Genomic DNA, 19,800 nt, shown 5'->3' with positions numbered 1-19,800 from the left:
CCCAGAATGTGGAACAGTCTACAAAATAGCTGTAGACTCTTATATTTTCTAAAAAGTCAATGTCATAAAAGAGCTAAAACAAGAGACTGTCCTAGACTAAGAGAGATTCAGTTCAGTTCAGTTCAGTCACTCAGTTGTATCCGACTCTTTGCGGCCCCATGAACTGAGGCACACCAGGCCTCTCTGTCCATCACCAACTCCCGGAGCTCCCTCAAACTCATGTCCATTGAGTTGGTGAAGCCTCCAACCATCTCATCCTCTGTCGTCCCTTTCTCCTCCTGCCTTCAATCTTTCCCAGCATCAGGGTCTTTTCAAATGAGTCAGCTCTTCGCATCAGGTAGCCAAAGTATTGGAGTTTCAGCTTCAACATCAGTCCTTCCAATGAACACCCAGGACTGATCTCCTTTAGGATGGACTGGTTGGATCTCCTTGCAGTTCAAGGGACTCTCAAGAGTCTTCTCCAACATCACAGTTCAAAAGCATCAATTCTTTGGCACTCAGCTTTCTTTATAGTCCAACTCTCACATCCATACATGACTACTGGAAAAACCATAGCCTGGACTGCTGCTGCTGCTAACTCACTTCCGTCGTGTCCGACTCTGTGTGACCCCATAGACGGCAGCCCACCAGGCTCCCCCGTCCCTGGGATTCTCCAGGCAAGAACACTGGAGTGGGTTGCCATTTCCTTCTCCAATGCATGAAAGTGAAAAGTGAAAGTGAAGTCGCTCAGTCGTGTCCGACTCTTCGCGAACCCATGGACTGCAGCCTACCAGGCTTCTCTGTCCATGGGATTTTCCAGGCAAGAGTACTGGAGTGGGGTGCCATCACCTTCTCCGATAGCCTTGACTAGACAGATCTTTGTTGGCAAAGTAATGTCTCTGCTTTTTAATATGCTATCTAGGTTGGTCATAACTTTTCTTCCAAGGAGTAAGTGTCTTTTAATTTCATGGCTGTAATCACCATCTGCAGTGACTTTGGAGCCCAAAAAATAAAGTCTGACACTGTTTCCACTGTTTCCCCATCTATTTCCCATGAAGTGATGGGACCAGATGCCATGATCTTCGTTTTCTGAATGCTGAGCTTTAAGCCAACTTTTTCACTCTCCTCTTTCATCTTCATCAAGAGGCTCTTTAGTTCTTCTTCACTTTCTGCCATAAGGGTAGTGTCATCTGCATATCTGAGGTTATTGATATTTCTCCTAGCAATCTTGATTCCAGCTTGTGCTTCTTCCAGTCCAGCATTTCTCATGATGTACTCTGCAAAAAGTTAATAAGCAGGGTGATAATATACAGCCTTGATGTACTCCTTTTCCTATTTGGAACCAGTCTGATGTTCCACATCCAGTTCTAACTGTTGCTGCCTGACCTCCATACAGGTTTCTCAAGAGGTAGGTCAGGTAGTCTGGTATTCTCATCTCCTTCAGAGCTACAATAACTAAATGTAGTGTTGGATCCTTGTTTAAAAACAATGTGCAATTAGGGAAGTTCCATTTAGTCAAGGCTATGGTTTTTCCAGTAGTCATGTATGGATGTGAGAGTTGGACTATGAAGAAAGCTGAGCTCAGAAGAATTGATATTTTTGAACTGTGATGTTGGAAAAGATTCTTGAGAGTCCCTTGGACTGCAAGGAGATCCAACCAGTCCATCCTAAAAGAAATCAGTCCAGAATATTCATTGGAAGGACTGATGTTGAAGGTGAAACTCCAATATTTTGGCCATCTGATGCGAAGAGCTGACTCATTTGAAAAGACCTTGATGCTGGGAAAGATTGAATGCAGGAGGAGAAGGGGATGACAGAGGATGAGATGGTTAGATGGCATCACTGACTCAATGGACACGAGTTTGAGTAAACTCCAGAAGTTGGTGATGGACAGGGAGGGCTGGTGTGCTGCAGTCCATGGGGTCACAAAGAGTTGGACATGACTGAGCGACTGAACTGAACTGAACTGAAGAGAACTTTGAATATGTAGTACCTTCTGGATGAATTATAAAATTATCTAACTTTCTTAGGCATGACAATGACATTATGATTATATCAGCATTTGCTTTGTTTCTAGGAGGGGGAATAATTTTAGAAATGCCACTTTAAACAAATATCAAGGCTGTCAGGAGAAAAAAATATGCATAGCCATGATGATCTCAAAATATTTACCTCCTGGGTGTTCACTGGAAGGACTGATGCTGAGGCTGAAACTCCAATACTTTGGCCACCTCATGCGAAAAGTTGACTCATTGGAAAAGACCGTGATGCTGGGAGGGATTGGGGGCAGGAGGAGAAGGGGACGACAAAGGATGAGATGGCTGGATGGCATCACCGACTGATGCAGATGAGTTTGAGTGAACTCCAGGAGTTAGTGATGGACAGGGAGGCCTGGCATGCTGCGATTCATGGGGTCGCAAAGAGTCGGACACGACTGAGCGACTGAACTGAGCTGAACTGATGCAAACTTTTTCCAGGAAGCCAGTGGAGGATATACTGCTCTGAAATGAGGGAATAAGTCAGGAAAGAGGAAGATTACAAATTGAGGAAGCAGGTGATTTCCAAGTAGGCATGAGATGATGAGAACCCCCAGGATGGTATTTGGGAACCAGCCTTAGCAAGCAACTGTTACAGACTGAACCAAGAGGAGACAGGCTCCAGGAGAGATGTCTTTTAAAATAAAATGTCATGCAGATTATACAACATTTTTTACTATATTGTGGAGATTTTTACAACTGTTTAGAAAAATTTTGAGAGAGAAATTAATGAGAGGTGCATTCAATGGCATTTTGATAAGCTACCTGTTTGAGAAGGGGGAAGGTAGAAAAAAATGGAAGAAGCTCTGATGTGTAGCACTTGTTGACTTCTGTGGCATAAATACTCCACTATAGCAAAATTCAAGTCACCAGGATGAAGTCACTGAACAAAGAGTTGGCAAGAGATGTGTATAACTGACTCTTAACAACCAGTAAAGGGGGCTGTAGGGAAGAGCATGTAATACACAATTGTCCCAAGAGCCAAATGTCCCATCAGCCAAATGAGTATTATATGCTAAATTTTAGATAATCTCTTATGAAAAAGAAAAGGAAGGAAGGATCAACAAGAGCTAGCTTCAACAAAATTAAGCAAACAAACTCAACAATTATTAACTCCAGGAAAAATTTAAAATATTATAAGAAAAGAAATGAAATCATAGTATCTCACATGATTCAGCTATGACCACTTGCATTGCCATAATAATGTACATACTGAATGTTTATTTAGCTTTTGGAAATGAGACACAACTGTATTGAAAGGATGAGGAAAGGGGAAAGGAGTAGAAAAGAATAAATTTTTATTATCAATAGATAATGCCTAAAGTTGAAAAATTAAGAAATAGAATGAGTATTTTTACTTAGAAATACAAAAGTAAACTACCAGAAGAAAGAGCCAAAAAAGATAAAAGTCATTGCCTGTGGGGTACAGAACTCCAGAACAGAGAGAAATGTGGTGGAAAACAACTGGTTTTCCTATCAGTTGCTATAGTACCATTACGTTGAAGCACACGCTCATGTACACACATGCACAGACACACAGAAATAGGGAAGAAGAGCGGGAAAATTCAGACTGCTGGTTACATAGGGTTGACTGAGCCCATTTTTCTTTTTACCACTCCTTTCTTCAAAACCCACTAAAATGAAAAAAGCAATGCAAAAATAAAAATAAATTGACACTTCCTTTGGAAAGACAGAAGGGTGTACCATCAGTCGACTAGGACAGTTAGGAACTTCCCAATGATACAGAAAGTGGGGATCAAACTCGTTATTAAACACAGTATTCCTGATTACAAAATGACACCACACAGCTTAAGAGAGAACCTCAAAAAGCGAGTTTGCCAGCACAACCCAACCAGATTCCTAAAATGATGTAACCATTTCAGCCCTCCCCCTCCCACTGCCTACAGATAACTATATATCTAGCATGGGATTCAGAGAAGGCAATGGTACCCCACTCCAGTACTCTTGCCTGGCAAATCCCATGGATGGAGGAGCCTGGTGGGCTGCCGTCCATAGGGTCGCAAAGAGTCGGACACGACTGAGCGACTTCACTTTCACGTTTCACTTTCATGCATTGGAGAAGGAAATGGCAACCCACTCCAGTGTTCTTGCCTGGAGAATCCCAGGGGTGGCAGAGCCTGGTGGGTTGCCATCTATGGGGTCGCACAGAGTTGGACACGACTGAAGTGACTCAGCAGCAGCAGCAGCAGCAGCATGGGATTTCTGACTCCAAACACTCTCTCCTAGATGTGAGAATGAAAGCAGGCACTCTGGGCAGTGTGCCAGGGGATTGCGGCCACTGTGTGAGGGAAGGAACCCTTAAAGGAGAATTTTTCTGGCCCCACTATGCTAAACCACCACCGCACTCAGGACATCTGCATCCATGGCCAGACAAACTAGAGAGTCTTACAGACAGCACGGTTGAAAAGCAAAGCCCAGTAGTAGAAGCAGGACTGAACAGGCTTTCACTGTCATCCTAGAGAGTCAGTCCTTTAGTTCCTGCTATCACAACCCCCGGAATCGTCCTGGATGTTGTCCTTTAAGACCAGACTCCAACTTTTTCTCCATTCAGTGAGCTTCTCCACATCTTCCCAGTAAATTTCTTTCTTGTTTTAAGCTAACTACAGTCAGTCTGTTGCCTGCAATGAAATAACTCTTACCATACAAATAGATGGCTGAATGGCAAATAAGAAGTTTAATGCTATTATCATATAGTTTAAACATTTTATATATGCTATAGTGTATACATTTTACTATTATCACAAGTAAGCTTAACAAGGCTAAGGTAGAGAATGCATATTCTTTTCAAAAGCCTATGGAACATGTACAAAATGATCTCTTAGGTAATACACACACATACACAAAAATTGAAAAATTCCCCCAAAGTTCTCCCAAAGTAGAAATACATGGGCCACCTAAAATTTAATACCAAAAGCATATCCAAATATATGCACTTGGAATGAAAGAAAAACTGAAAGTATAGAAAATTTAGAAAAGAATGGTCATAGAAACATTACCTGTCAAAACTCTGTTGACAACATATGATAAAATGATTCTCAGAGCAAATTCTATAGCCTGGAATACATTTGTCAGAAACCAAGAAAGATGGAGAATACATGAATTTAAGCAGTCAATGCAAAAAGCTAGACAAAAGACCTCAAAATAGATACTTCACTAGTAGGGAAAAAAAGTATAAAATAGAAAATGAAATTTACAAACTTGCCTTGGTCAATAATACCAAAAGTTGGTCTGTTGAGAAATAAGAAAAGATATAATCAAAATTATTAATGAGTATATGATGATTTTCAAAATTATGAGAATTTTTTTTTAATGGGAGACAAGAAGGCCTTAAGCAAGGCCTCAGTAAGACACAAGATCAAAAGCCATAAAAGAACACACTGGCATATTGGACTCCATAATAATAATAAATTGAAAGTTAAAATGAAAAAATCCATAAAAAATTGACAAATAGATTTTTGGGAAAAGAATCACCAACAAACATTTGAAAGCATACTAGTCATCAGGAAAGTTTAAAGCCATTAAGACCCCATTTTTCCAGCTTCTTTGGTGGTCCAGTGGTTAAGAAACTGACTTGCAATGCAAGCTATTGTGATACCAGCGTGATTCCTGGTCTGGGAAGACCCCACATGCCTTGGAGCAACTAAGGCTTGGGGGAGGGTTGGGGGGGCGACCACACTGCTGAGCTTAGGTTCCACAAGAAAAGCCAGTGCAATGAGAAGCTGGAGAACCACAATAAGGAGCAGCCTCTGCTTGAGGAAACCAGAGAAAGCCCACTTGCAGCAAAGGCCCACCACAGACAAAAATAAATAAATAAATATTAAAAAATAAAACATATTTCACTCATCAGATGGACAAAAAATTTCAAATATGATAATATGCAGTGTTAGAAACGTGAGGAGTAGCTTCCCCAGTGGTCAAAAAACCACCTTTCAATGCAGGGTACTGGGGTTTGACTCCTGGCTGGGAAAATTGGATCCTACACACCCCAGGGTAACTAAGCCTGCAGTTTGCAACTGGAGGAGCCAAAGCCATGAGGAAGATCCAGGCCAGCCAAAATTTTAAAAATATGAATAAATAAATGTTGTAAGGAAACAAGCACTCACATACACTGTTAATGGGGAATGTAAACTGGCAACAGTACCAGAAGGCTAGGTCAATCAGAAGGAAACTAATTAAAGGATTGCTGAGCAGCCTTTAAAATGAATGAGTCCATAGATCCTTACATGAAAAATTTTCAATGCATAGTATTAAATGCTAAAATTATGTAAAGCACATAGCATAGACATTTACATAAGTGTGTGTGCACCATATACAAAGACACAAGTATGAGGGTAGGTCTGATATAGAGAAACTTTTACTTTTTACCCTATATTCCAGGGTTGTTTTAATTAACAAGAAAAAACACTTTGGAAACATGTATTAAACTGTTACTTGTGTTTACCTTAAATAGGGAAGAAAAAAGAGGTGAAAGAGAAAAAGACTTTTACTTTTCACTTTATATGAAAATTTAAAAAACATGTATTATGTCATTTGTGAAATTTAAAATGTTAATATAAAGAAATGATATGTGAAAATACTGCAAAGATAAATGAAATGGACCCTAATTTTACCCTAGCAATTTTTCAAAGTCACAATAAAAAATAAAATAGGATGGCTCTAGTACTTTTCCAGGTCTCCTTCCTTTAGGACACAACTACGAATTAGTTCAAAAGAATTCCTCACTCCTTTATGGACTGTATGTTAGTCGCTCAGTAGTGTCCTACTCTTTGCGACCCCATGGAATATAGCCCTTCAGGCTCCTCCGTCTATGGAGTTCTCCAGGCAAGAATACTGGACTGGTTTGCCACTTCTCCACTTTTGATGGCCCATTACTGCTTTAAATACTACCTTTCAGACCAAGATTTCAAAGCATAGCTAGCAAGGATTTTCAGCTAAGAACCCCAAACTGGCAGGATATCATGGGCAGGGTGAGATTTATTCTATTTCCTAACTAATATTAGAGCAGTATGTTAAACCAGCTTAATCTCCCCCGAAGTTACTTATTTAAAACACACACATACACACATGAGTCATAAACTAAGTGTTTTACTGAGATTGTAGAAAGATATTAAACGATCACTAAAGTGTAAAGAGTAAGAAAACGCTCAACTAATGACAGATGGTAGCAAACAATCATCGCGAACCTTACGCAGCAATTACTCTGTGCACTGCAGCATGACTATACACAATAATAATATACACGCGAAAGCTTCAACATCTTCCCAGGAATCTATTTTGAAATATATAGATAGATAAGAGGCATGAGGTTTTGATAAGGACATTTTCCTTACGGTGCACAGGAAAAAATACGGGGAAAGGATTTGCTTTGTGCTTATTTAGAGTGCTGAGAAAGCGGGCAAGCCCTATTTCGCATCAGACGACTGCTGCCGCTAAAATGCAGATTTCAGGTTTAGCCGCAGTCGTAGGGAGTGGTACACGTTGAACACTACCTAACATTCAAAAATGCGTGTCGCAGGCCTTTTTCCACTTCACCCCGCCCGCCTTTCCCCGCCTGCACGCCGGGCACAAACGTCTTGACGCATCCTCACTGAAGAGGTACTCCCTCCATTTTGTCCCCAGTCTCCTTCAAGCGAAAGGAGCGGCGCTATTTTAAAGCAACTCCCTGATTAAACCAAGGCAAGAGAGGAGGCGATGTGGGCGCGAGACCACACTTTCCCGGAGGCCAGGGCTGAGTGGAGCTGCCAGGGCCGCCCCGGGCTCATCCCGGGGCGGGAGGACAAAGGACATCAAGGGGACGCGGGCCGCACGCCAGGACGGGCCGACTTCCGGGCCGTCGGCTCGGGGGGGCGGGGGGTGGGGGTTCCCGTCCGCAGGACAAAGCGGCGGCGGCGCGCACGGCTCCTCCGCGCGGCCCCGCCCGCCCCCGCCGCACGCGCCCGGCGTCCAAGCACGCGAGCGAGAGCACGCGCGCGGACGACGGTTAGAAATGGCGGTTGGAGACGGAGGAGGAGCAAGGGCGGGAAAAGGCGCAGCCTCGAGTGCCAAGAGCGTGGGTGCATGGTTGCTTCCCTGGCCTTCCTTCGCCTCTTCTCCAGGCCTTCGACCTGGGGAAAGCCCCAGTGAAGACGTGATCCGTTCAACTGAACAAAGGAAATGGCGGCCGCACCCGAGGTAACCGGCAAAGCCGGTGTTGCCGCCTAGGAGACTGGGAAACGTTCCCTAAAATGGCGGACAGCGAGGACGCAGGCGCGGGGCGGGGCGGGGCGGGGCGGGGCGGGGCGGGGCGGGCGGCCGCCCACGGCGGCCGTCGCGGCGGGGCGGGGCAGCGGCGCTGACAGTCCCCATGGCGGCTGCGCCGGAGCCCGGGGAACCCGAGAAGGGGAAGGTAATTCGGGGAAGACGGGCGAGGGGCGGCGGGGTACGCGGGCGGGCGTGGGGTGCGGGCGGGCGGCGGGTAAGGACACAGTTTCTGAAGCTGGGAGACCCTGGATAGGAGCACGTGTCATTAGCTTCTCTGCAGTAGTACAGCCCATATTTATCGTGACACGATTCAAGTGACCCAAACTAGGAGGATGAGAGGACCGATACCGATGACTTACTGCAGGCCCCAAGACTCGTCCCTGTGGAAAGAAAGTTTTGCTGAGAGGCGCCTCATATTGTAATTGGCTAATAGTGATTTTAAAGTACCCTGAGGACAGGTGCTAAGGCTGTATACTTTAACATGGAGGAATGGGCAAATGCTGATAATGAACACTTTGCTATATTCGAGTGAATTTATATCCAGAGCAGGAGAATCATATGAAAAGATGTGCGATTGTTTCCCGTTAACTAGTTTTCAGTCAACCAGGTGAAGTTGGCATAATTATGTGCAGCCAGCAGCTTCGCTGGCTTGCATTCGTGTCCTGCTTTGCCTTCTCAGCCCATCATCGACAGTTGTCTTTGTGGGCTACCCTGTAAAATGGATCACTTTACATTTGCTTAAAACTCAGCTGTAACAGCCCACTGCTTTCAGGGTAAATCGAATTTCTCAATCTATGATGTAATGGAGTGGGTTGCCATGCCCTCCCAGGGATGGAACCCGAGTCTCAGGTCGCCTGCATTGGCAGGCAGGTTCTTTACCACCAGTGCCACCTGGGAAGCGTATAAAGCTCCTCACCCAACTCTTAACTGTTCAGTCTCTGTGACTGTTATCATGCTTTCCTCTCCAAGTGTATTAAAGCTCAACAGGGCTATCTCTGGCAAGGGCTTCCCGACTCCCCAAAGGTAGCTGAGGTGCTTCTGTCCTCATCTCCCTGACACCTTGTACATAGCTGTTATCATTACAGCATTATACTGGAAGTTAATTTATGTCTTGTCTTCCTTAAGAGTAGGAATCCAATTTTTATATCCTCAATGCAGATTAAGTGCTCGTAAAAAATATGCAGAAAGAAAAAAATTTATACATCGTAAACCAGAGATTAACGTTGGATCAGTTAGTCACAAATATTTATGTTAGACCCACTCTGCCACACTGCACCAAATCTGTAGATCTCGATCTGCTCAGCTTGAGAATTTTGATTGCTTCTTCAGTGTTCTTGCCGCTCTGGGGAATTTTCCATCTAAATTTGCCCTAGATGAGACACTTCCCTCCAGCTTCCAGTGCGGGGGGCGTGGGGGGTGGGGTGCAGTTCCTGATTGGGGAACTAAGATCCCACATGTGACGTGGCTCAACCAAAAAATAAAATTTTAACAGTAAATTTGGCCTAGATCATCAATGGTTATGAACAAACGTTGGATAAATTGCTTCCACAGTTATTATCAGTTTGCCAGTCTGTCTTGGTGCCTTTTGTTTTTCGTGTCTCACATGCCATTTGGAATACGCTTTAGTAGAACAAAAGGTACCCTTGTTTGACACGAGTATTTCAAGAGGCATCTAACTTCAAACACAAAATTCCAGACGGCTTTGTGAAGACACTGGGATCTTCAGTGGGCCTCTTTATCCCTTGTATATATGATTGTTCACCTTTGATAAGAGGTAACTGCTGTCATTTTAGGGTCATGATGGTGGTTTAACCCACTGAAAAACAAGAAAATTCAATGAAAGAAAATTTTAATATTGTATTTCAAGCGAAACAAAGAACATGTTCCAAAGTCAAATGATTATCTGTGCTACATGTGCAGAGATGTATGATGGATTTAGGAAAATGGCTCTTTTAGAAGACCTCAGTGGTGCCCTTTCAGTGGAGGGTAGGGGATGTCTTGAACTGCGTTAAAAGCAGGGTAGGTTTGTAAGTGGACAGAAGCACATATTGGTAACTCTGTCTTGCAGTAAAGAGCAGAAAAATGGGATGGTGGCTTGGGGGAACACGGTGCTGAGAGGGTAATTTGTATATTTCTAGACTGGAGATTATTAAATAGAGGAAAAACAAATGCAATTAAAGTAAGGGATAACCATTAGAAGCAAAGTCCTTAAGAGTAATCAGCTGCACAGTGAGGACTAGTTTTAAGTAGTAGGGCCAGCTCCTCCTTGGAAATAAAAGGCAAACGAGCACTGATGGAGCAGGATACATGTTAACAGTGGAAAATGAAGCAGCTTTAATTTGACTTATTCTCTATAAATCATTAAATTGGCATTCTGGTTTAGAAATTTCTTTTTGAGCTTTCCTAATTCCATCAAGGTGTGCTGGTAAAGTCGCCCTTTTAAATTTAAGCTTAAAATATTTGTTTACCCTAACATATAATCTCTTTGTTTAAAGGCTTTGTTAATAGCAGGTGAGCCTTAAGTTTGCAGACTATTTAGGACTTCCCTGGTGGCTCAGATGGTAAAGCATCTGCCAACAATGTGGGAGACCCAGGTTTGATCCCTGGGTTGGGAAAATCCTCTGGAGAAGGAAATGGCAACCCACTCCAGTACTCTTGCCTGGAAAATCCCATGGATGGAGGAGCGTTGTAGGCTACGGTCCATGGGGTTGCAGAGTCAGACATGACTGAGCGACTTCACTTCACTAGGGAATAAACGAGGAATGCTAAATCCCTTGAACATTACAAGTAGAACTACTTCAAAAGGACTTCAGGCTTAGATTCTTTCCATTTCTGAGACTCACAGTTCAGATACTATCATATATTGTAGAAACTCAAGACTTTTATTACAGTATTCTATATTTGCTTTTAAGCCATCACTGGTCTTTCAAATTTATCAGGAGGCTGTGACAATTCTCTTACTAGGAAAGGGGAAAAAAAATCTTAGTATATCCTTACCCAGTTTTGAGTCAGGGTGGCACCAGTGAGGAACCTGCCTGCAGGTAGACCTAAGAAAATTCCCTGGAGGAGAGCACGGCACCCCACCCAACTCTGGTATTCTTGCCTGGAGAATTCCATGGAGAAGTCTGGCATCAGTTGGGACTTAAGTGATGAAGCACACAGGCAGATCTACAGTTATGTCCTTAGTTCTGTTACTCCTTATATGTGAACCTTGAAAGGGTTAAATGCTCCAATGAAAATGACAGGCTTTCAGGGTCAAACTGGCTTCCACTCTGCCACCACTTACTTACACACCTGGCAAAGAAATGCACTTGATTGTTTTATCCAAGTGCCCCCCCCCCCCACAAAAGTTGGCACATTCTGGTGTATCCTGGGGTTACATTAGGACTCCATTATGGAGGAGAATCCAAATGAAAAGGTCCAGATGCCTTGAAAGAGCTTGTGCTGTCTTGGTAGGGATATGCAGTGTCTGGCGTGCTGTGGCTAACACTTAATGGTTCCTTTCATTCTCTGCTTAAATGGGAAGGCCATCTTAACATTCTCCCTTGATAGAAGCTGCTGGTCTCGCTTCTAAGACCTGACATTAAACACCACCACCCCCAATCTCAGTCTTTCTAGCACCCTCTCCTCACCCAGGGCAACGGCCTACCTGCAGAACAGTTCACACCCTCCCCTCTGGGCCCATAAATGCCACTGGGCTCTTGACCTGAAGGTAAGGAACAATCTTTTTTTTTTTTTTTTGCTAAATTAAATGAAAAGCCCAGAAGTTAAATCCCAACCTCTTGTATACGAAGATTTGTACTGAAGAGCCTTCCACTGGAGTCTGCCAACTTTAAGCAGCACCTGCTGCATTCAAACGTGTTGCGGCGGGGGACAGGTAGAAAAAAAACAGTGATCTGAGTATATAACTTTTGCTTTATTAGGAACCAAGTCACATTGTCTTTTCTGCAGAAGCTTTAGCCAAAGCAAACACAGTCAAGAATACCTTTTATGTTTCAACCTTGAATCTAACTTGCCCTTCACTGTCCTTTCCCTATTTCTTCAATCCAGTCTTCTTTTTCCCTTATAGTATATTACCATCTAGGTATCATCTCATTCCTAACAATGGGCAAGCAACTTCCTTTTTAAAAGTTAGATTACTGAAAAAAAAAATTTTCCCCCAAATGAACAGGAGAGTGCTGCAGGAATACATTTAGTGTGACTTTAAAAATGTCTGCCCCGCCCCAACCCCAAAGCACAGTGAGAGCGACAAGTCGTCAGGTTGAAAATGTCACACTTAAAGTGGCAGTATTTTTCAAAGAGGGAGAACAAATCCATAAATCCAATGTAGACTGTATAAAGAATTTAAAAACCATTTTAGCACTTGAAAGAACTTAAATTATCACCTAGCCGAACCCCTTCATTACAGACTGCAGGCCAAATAAAAAATAATACCCTACAGGTTACAGAAGTTAGTGGCAGAGCTGAGACTAAAATCCCTCTTAGATTTCCACTTTTTTTCATCACATCTAGATGTGGTTACTATGTACTTCAACAAAGAAATAAAATCAAGTGCAACTAAATAAAATCAAGTGCAACTTCGTATCACAGGCAAGGAAACAGACAAAAGACTTGTCAAAGTATTTTTTATTATAAACAAAACTGAAGTGCTGTTACTAGTTAACACAGATAAAATCTGCAGTCATCCTTAAAGGAATTTAAAACAGTATACTAAATATTATAAGTAACATGGTTAGAACAATTTCACTTTCCCATCTGTTTCTCAAATTATAATTATGCTGCTTTTTTACCTTCAGTGATAGCCAAATCCCCAAGAGATTCCATAGATATTTTAAAAACTCATGAAATAATGTAATGCCCCGATCCCCAAACCAGCTGATTAACAAATTATGGCATAAGCATGATACCATAATCTATTCAGGTGTAATTTACTCTACTACTTAGTACTTTCTGGTCAAATTCTCAAAGTTTACATTTTAGATTCATTCATATTAGATACCAAAGCAGGATGGTTTGTTTTTAATCTTTGCCAAACCACCCTGAAGTAAAATATTCTTTTACTCAATGTAATCTTTTATTTTTCCTAGCCCTTTAAACTCCTAGGAATTTTAGATGTTGAAAACATTCCCTGTGCACGGGATTCGGTATTATATGGCTCATTAGGATCTGTTGTGGCTGGCCTTGGACATTTTTTGTTAACTAGTGAGTATATCTGTTTTTCTTCATGTATAAAACACTTATGTGTTTACAGTTTTGTTCTAGATGAAGTATCACAATCCCGATTACAGTGTTTATGATTCCTTTCGACAGGCAGAATTAGAAGATCATGTGACGTTGGAGTAGGAGGATTTATCGTGGTGACTTTAGGATGCTGGTATGAGTGTTAAGTATTCAAGAAGATTTTAACAGGTTAATCTAATTCCAAAGCACATGCTATACTCAGCAATCTCCCACTGGGAAATTCCCACCCTTACTGAAGATTATCTTACAAAATGATATTGCTGGAATGCCTTTAATCTTTTAAATATGTATATATACACAAGTGTTTTGTGTCATTTGTCAAATGAACAGATGAATGTGACATCAGACACTGCATTAATGCCATGTCAGGGTTTATACTTCATTTAGGAAGGCCTCAACCTTTTATCCTAATGCTCACTTCATCCCTGCCTATGGTACCACTGACAGTCATCTGTAAGCTTTTAAAAATTTCAAATTAGTTCCCATAGGTATGGTATTGGTAATTTATTCACGTTCTCCTTACTAGGTTCCACTGTAGGTATAATTATGCAAAGCTAAGAATCCAGGAAAGACTTGCCAGAGAAGGAATTAAAAACAAGATTTTATACGAAAGTACCCACCTTGATCCTGCAAGAAAACAGACCAATGGCGGCAGCAGCGGCAATTGAGCAGTCTTGAGCATAGAAAACCCAGATACAATTCACTTCATTGTGAACAAAGCTGAGATGAACTACAGAGAACGTTTTATGTACCATAAGACAGCTTTCAATCAAGTAAATAAAGTATGTGTAAGCTGCAGTCTTTTTTACACGTGTCAGTATTTACAAACTTATTCTGGCTCTGTATCTACTGTCCATATAGCATGATGGACTCACTTCAAATAATCTTTGTGTTTAACTTGCTTAGAAAAGTGTTTGCTTATAGTAAGCAGTGAGTACACCTGTCTCAAGAAATCTCAGTTGGATGTTAAAACTTGCCTTAAAAACAAGTCACAACTGCATTACTGTACCCTGTTAAAAATGAAGGGATACTTTCTGATCTCTATCAGAGACTTTATATCAGACTTGAAACTAATGGATCGCTTTCCAATTGTTACTTTTAAAATGTACCCATTGCTTGACTGTATTCTCCCATTTTAACAGGTGAGTTATCTCTCAGAAAGGAAATGTGATTTTTTTAGCTGCTCTAAATATTTCTTGGAAGTATGCAGGGTTTTTATTTTTAAGTAGAATTTAAACTTGCACATGGCATGCATAAAAATATCTTCTGAAACTTGTGTGATGCAAAGGAAGAATTGCAAAGTTAAACACATGTTGTTCTATTATGTAAAGACATTTATAATAATAAATTGACTGCCATTAAAAAAAAAAAAAAGCACCCAACTAAGCCCAGAGCATTCACTCATTCATTCATCCATTTTTGGTTTTAGTAAATATCAATACTTAAAACACAAGCTTAGAGGCCTTCCTGGTTAAGGAATGAACACTGGTGGATAGAATTACAGCATTATTCCTGGGCCTATTGATCATCATGGTTAACTAAATAGAGGAAGAAAGATGTCTTGAAGACTTACATTGTTCTTATTTTGTGCCTCTTTTTAGGAGAGGTAGGGCTTGCTCCAGTTCACTTCATAAGAAAAGTACCATTTTCCTTCCTATGCCCACCTTCTTATGGCTTAGGGTACACTAGTGTTTATGGTTTATCAAATACCATCCGTATCATGAGTGACACTGTCAAGCATGTAGACAAAATCTGGGATCCCCAACCCCAGGATCAATACTGGTTCATGGCCTATTAGGAACTGGGCCGCACAGCAGGAGGTGAACAGTTGACTTCCACGAAACCAGTCCCTGGTGCCAAAAAAGTTGGGGACCACTGTTCTGATCTTTATTGATCTTAATTATCTGGCCACCACCACAGGGAGAACCTTGAACACTGACTGGGGAACCAAGTTTCGCAAGATCACCTGCCTCCTGTTACTGGCATAAATCAAAGCTCAGTGCAGTCTACATTATTCAAATTGACCTGAGTAGCTATGTGAACAGTTCCATGATGTGACAGCCATTTGTTCTAAAGGGTGGGATAGGTGGGAAACTGATGACAACTGATCATATTTTAATAACATATAAAATCAGGCCAATTGATTAACTAAATCCCTTCCAGCTCTAGCACACTATTATTAAATCTTACCCCAAGTTAAGAGAAAAATCTCTCGGCCGGCAAAAATTTCCAAGGCCTTCACCAGTAACAAGGTTAATTCATTTTCACAGAAGACAGACTGCACAAACTGGAGACCTGGATAAAAACAGAGGTTTAAATACTTATTTGGATTACTTTTCAAATGTCATTTCATAAATTTACAGTATTAGCACATTTTCTTCTTGTACTACTAGGATGATACAAAATGAACTACTGGACCACATAACACGCTCTAGGCCTGTGTCACACATTGCTGTTAGATACTTTCAATAGGGCCTCCAGGTTGATCCTGACACTTCCACTTCTGGCTCCTCCAGTCCAATCCTCCGCTCTGCCATCCAACTTCAAGCTGCTAAATGCTGCCAGTCCCACTGCCGATGTACCTCTGGCTCATCACGAACCGAACTCACCTCTGCTCACTTTTCCGTTTCACTTAAGAGTGCCCTTCTCCTATTTCCTATTTCCTGTTGCTCACCGACATCTAGAATTAGGTTCATCATCTCATTTAGGCTCTCATATTAGTTTGTTTCATCTGTTACACCAACAGTGGTAGACACTTTCATTGGTCACTGACTATAGCTAAGAACTCTGTCAATTTTTATCTTTACATTCCCAATAAAGTGTCTGGCATAAAGCAGTTAACAATCAGTTGAATTATTAAACTTTCACTAATCCCTCTCATCCAGAAGCTTACATGCTTTTCACACTTAAGCTGAAAGAGTAACCTACCTTCCAGGCCCACATGAAGGCTTCAGCTGCACTGCTTCATTATTCCATTAAATCCGATTTTTCACACTACGTGATATAGCAGTAGGTACCAGCTAAATAGCTGATTAAAATAGAATTGTCGTCATTAGTAGGTTTAAAATTTTTTGTGGCTCATCTATCATACCTACTATCTTTAAGTGCTTTATGCAGTCCCCCTCATCCCCCCACCCCTTTTTCCTTGTTTTACCTTTCAATAAAAGAACCTCAGGGTTTTTAAAATTAACTATTCTCTGGACTTGATTTATATTGAGCAAGTTTGCCAACAAATTTGACTATCCCTAGTACCATTAGTTGCAAGCATCTCTCCAGTCTACGTACCTCTACTCCATCGCTGGTTTCCCTTTGCTTCACTTTTATAATGCGAGGAGGTCTATATAATAAATTCAGGATTCCTGTTTATGCACACTTTTCAGCAAAATGCTAGGTATCAAATAGGGTTTGAATCCTTCTATTCCTAGGTAAAAATCTGGTGGATGGGGATTAAGGCACCCCTTAAGTCATGTAAGGTACATGACTTTGGGAAAGCAGAATACCTTAATGAGGAAAGTAGAAAAAGTACAATGATTGTTTTAATTGTAGTTTTTAATGGTCCTCTAGAATAAAATATCTTTTGGAAGCATCTTAAAAATATGGTCCATTGGTCATCCAATCAGGTCAGTGTTATCTTCTACCACCCAAATACTGGCATCTCACACAGGGTATTTTTGTGTGTGTGCATTAAGTTCAATACGTAAATTTTCTCTGCAAAGAGACGCTTCAGGGACAAATTAACTTACACAGTATTTTTCAAAGTATTACATTTCAAAGTTTATAATGTAGGCTCTACTCATCAGTGTTGCAAACATTTTATGAGTCTTTTCGACCACTGCATTCGCCTTTTATTTTCTAGAGATTATACGCTTCCCAAGTATTTGTATTTTTGTCTTGAGAAAACTACCACTGACTATATTATAAAGTCAAAGGTTTCTCTTGTTCACTAATATTCACATGGGCAGTTACCTGTTCCACCTTTTTTCTAAGAATAATTTCCAGAGTTCTATAAGTTAGGAAACACCTATTTTATGGCCCACCCTTAGGATATTCAAATCAACACAAACTGGTTTCTTACAGGGTGAATTTTCATTAAAATGTTCCTCCTTAGGCCCAGAGGACAAGTCATGTGAAATGAAACATGTTTTACTATCTAAATTCTAAGCCTGCTTTAAAAACATTTTCCTAGTTTATGGTTTTCTCTAATAAAAGGAAGGATTGTGAATTATACCTTTTACTCCAAGCTGTCTGCTCTTCAAAAGCCATGAAGAGACTGTTTTGACAGAATAAAACTATTTCACTGAGGAAATCCTGATCTTTTTATTTCCTGTCAGTGTAGCACCCAAGTCCTCTCATTTCACCAAAACACATTATTCTGAAGTATGTAGTGAGGAAAATTTCTTCTAAGTTTCATACATGCTTCTGAACTAGCATAATCAAAGTCCTTATCTTAGATTTCAATTCCTGATTTACTGGACTTTTGATATAAATGTACATCACTTCATTATCCAAAAGATGGTTTTCCAAGTTTTTATAAACTGCTTATTTGTGCATTTACGATAGTTGCAGGATTGTGGGAACCCAAGGACATAAGCATTCTAGATCTCTTTGCATTAGAATAGTTAAGTATTTAAACTACAAGTAGGGTGTTGAAACATACAGAACATTACACAAAAGGATGTTGAACCATTAGAATGAGATAATCTTAAAAGGACTTGGCTCTATTTGCACTCTGCAAGAGGACCACCAACTAACATTCTACTGAATATGCTTCACATTTCAGGTATACAAAGGAGCTATTAGAACTTTTTTTCCCTTCTAATTAGATAGATCTACCCACCTAGTTACTAATTTCTCCCTTTCCCCTGTCTTTTTTAAAGAGTTCTAGTTAAGGTGAGACCCTGGAAGCCCAATATAACAATTGTTAAACGTACAAGCAGCAATTAATTTGGAATACCTATTGGAATCACTGGAACACATTTACTTGGACCCTTTTACTCTTCCACACAGCACATTCACATGGACAGACTAAGGAAAAGGAGATGAAACTTAAATCAGCACATTATCTTTTGCTTTATTTAAAAAACCAAAAAAACAAGTAAGTTGGAATCTTGTTTTTCTTGACCATGACTCTCCCATCTCCCTTAACTACAACTAAAAGGGTACCTTAATAATAGCTAAGGTAAATGAGTATCCTGTCATTCAAGTAAGCTTCAACTGTTCCTATTCTATGTATGCCTGAATACTTTTGAAGCTGTCTACAGTGCCTGTCTCAAAGTTCTTGATTACTTTTATTTTTAAAATATTTTTCGGCTGATGCGAATTTGTGGCAATGCTTCTCAAGTGCTTGGCAAGTGTGAAATATTTTACTAGCCAAAACTAATTTTACTTCCTGTAAGATCATGTAATGGGATTATTAGAGGACTGGCAGGAAGAACACGCAACAAGCAGTTGGGTGTTCACAGGTTCCAAACGTGACGCTGGTTTTCCAAGCCTGTCGTCCCTACAGAATGTCCGCTTGGGCAGACACCCAAGGTGAACTGAACATTCGAAGTAGTAACTGCTGTGCCACTGGTGTAGCACTGATTTTAACTGAAATATTTAAGGAACTGAACCTTTCCATATCCATCTACCTGGACTGTTATTATGCTATCACTTTCAACTGTTTCTCATACCAACAAATCCTATTTAAAAGCAAAACCCCTGTTCCTTGTCAAGATCCAAGTTTATGTTGATTCCTAGTATAAGGAGAAAAAAATTACAATATTCCTAAGTAATTAGAATTGACTACATTAAGTTCTTGTCCCAATAACTCATCTAAACCAGAGATTACAGATGTCCTGGCCTAACAGTCACCTGCAACATTTACTCCCATAATATTGGATCCACAATCACAAGGGAAACTACCAACTGTCTACGTGTCAAACAGTACTTATTCAGCTTCTCACATGAACAGCACATTCTCAACCTGATCACACCATGTACAGGTGTTACCTTTTTGAGTATTCTGGGTTAACCTTTTGAGTAATATTTCTACCTATGTTCAGTTTACTATTCCTCATGGACTAAATTCCTTGGGCAAACTAAACAGTAACCTATCACCTGAATCTCTGATTGGCTAGGATGTCAAAGTATACATATGTATGTATGTATATACTCTCACTTAAGGGTTATCTTTGTTAGCCATTACCCTCCTACCTAAAGCTATTTTCTGAGGTCCAGCTATTTCCATGGTTGAAAGTCACTACTGTGACCACCAAATAAAATCGCACACCTGATTGGCAGA

At 40.9% G+C, this 19,800-nt stretch overlaps 1 protein-coding gene and 1 long non-coding RNA gene across 3 annotated transcripts; one reads left to right on the top strand and one right to left on the bottom strand.

Moving 5' to 3' along the window:
- The first annotated feature begins 7,614 nt into the window (after positions 1 to 7,614).
- Positions 7,615 to 16,707, top strand: COX20 (cytochrome c oxidase assembly factor COX20). 2 transcript variants are annotated; one of them, XM_069545507.1, is made up of 4 exons: positions 7,615 to 8,207; positions 13,364 to 13,478; positions 13,587 to 13,650; positions 14,044 to 14,315. In XM_069545507.1, exons 1-4 carry the CDS (start codon positions 8,190 to 8,192, stop codon positions 14,183 to 14,185), a joined length of 339 nt encoding a protein of 112 aa, XP_069401608.1. In that variant the 5' UTR covers positions 7,615 to 8,189; the 3' UTR covers positions 14,186 to 14,315. The 2 variants fall into 2 exon arrangements, with proteins under 2 accessions (XP_069401608.1, XP_069401606.1); XM_069545505.1 differs by having other exon boundaries at positions 7,877 to 8,421; positions 14,044 to 16,707.
- Positions 12,888 to 18,425, bottom strand: LOC138416419 (uncharacterized). The gene is made up of 2 exons (XR_011247665.1): positions 16,446 to 18,425; positions 12,888 to 15,812 (listed from the first exon to the last, which is right to left on the bottom strand). It is a non-coding gene; the product is annotated as an uncharacterized lncRNA (long non-coding RNA).
- Between the last annotated feature and the right edge of the window lie 1,375 nt (positions 18,426 to 19,800).

Source organism: Ovis canadensis, chromosome 12 (genome assembly GCF_042477335.2).
Source record: "Ovis canadensis isolate MfBH-ARS-UI-01 breed Bighorn chromosome 12, ARS-UI_OviCan_v2, whole genome shotgun sequence".
Classification (NCBI taxonomy): domain Eukaryota; kingdom Metazoa; phylum Chordata; class Mammalia; order Artiodactyla; family Bovidae; genus Ovis; species Ovis canadensis.
This window is presented reverse-complemented; position numbering and strand designations above follow the sequence as displayed.

What these genes read in the sequence shown, in the direction of transcription:
- COX20 (XM_069545505.1), top strand. Translation starts at nt 8,380, where the DNA reads ATGGCGGCTGCGCCGGAGCCCGGGGAACCCGAGAAGGGGAAG. An exon ending in GGGAACCCGAGAAGGGGAAG is followed by an intron (nt 8,422 to 13,363) that starts GTAATTCGGGGA and finishes TATTTTTCCTAG; the next exon opens with CCCTTTAAACTCCTAGGAAT. An exon ending in GTGGTGACTTTAGGATGCTG is followed by an intron (nt 13,651 to 14,043) that starts GTATGAGTGTTA and finishes TCTCCTTACTAG; the next exon opens with GTTCCACTGTAGGTATAATT.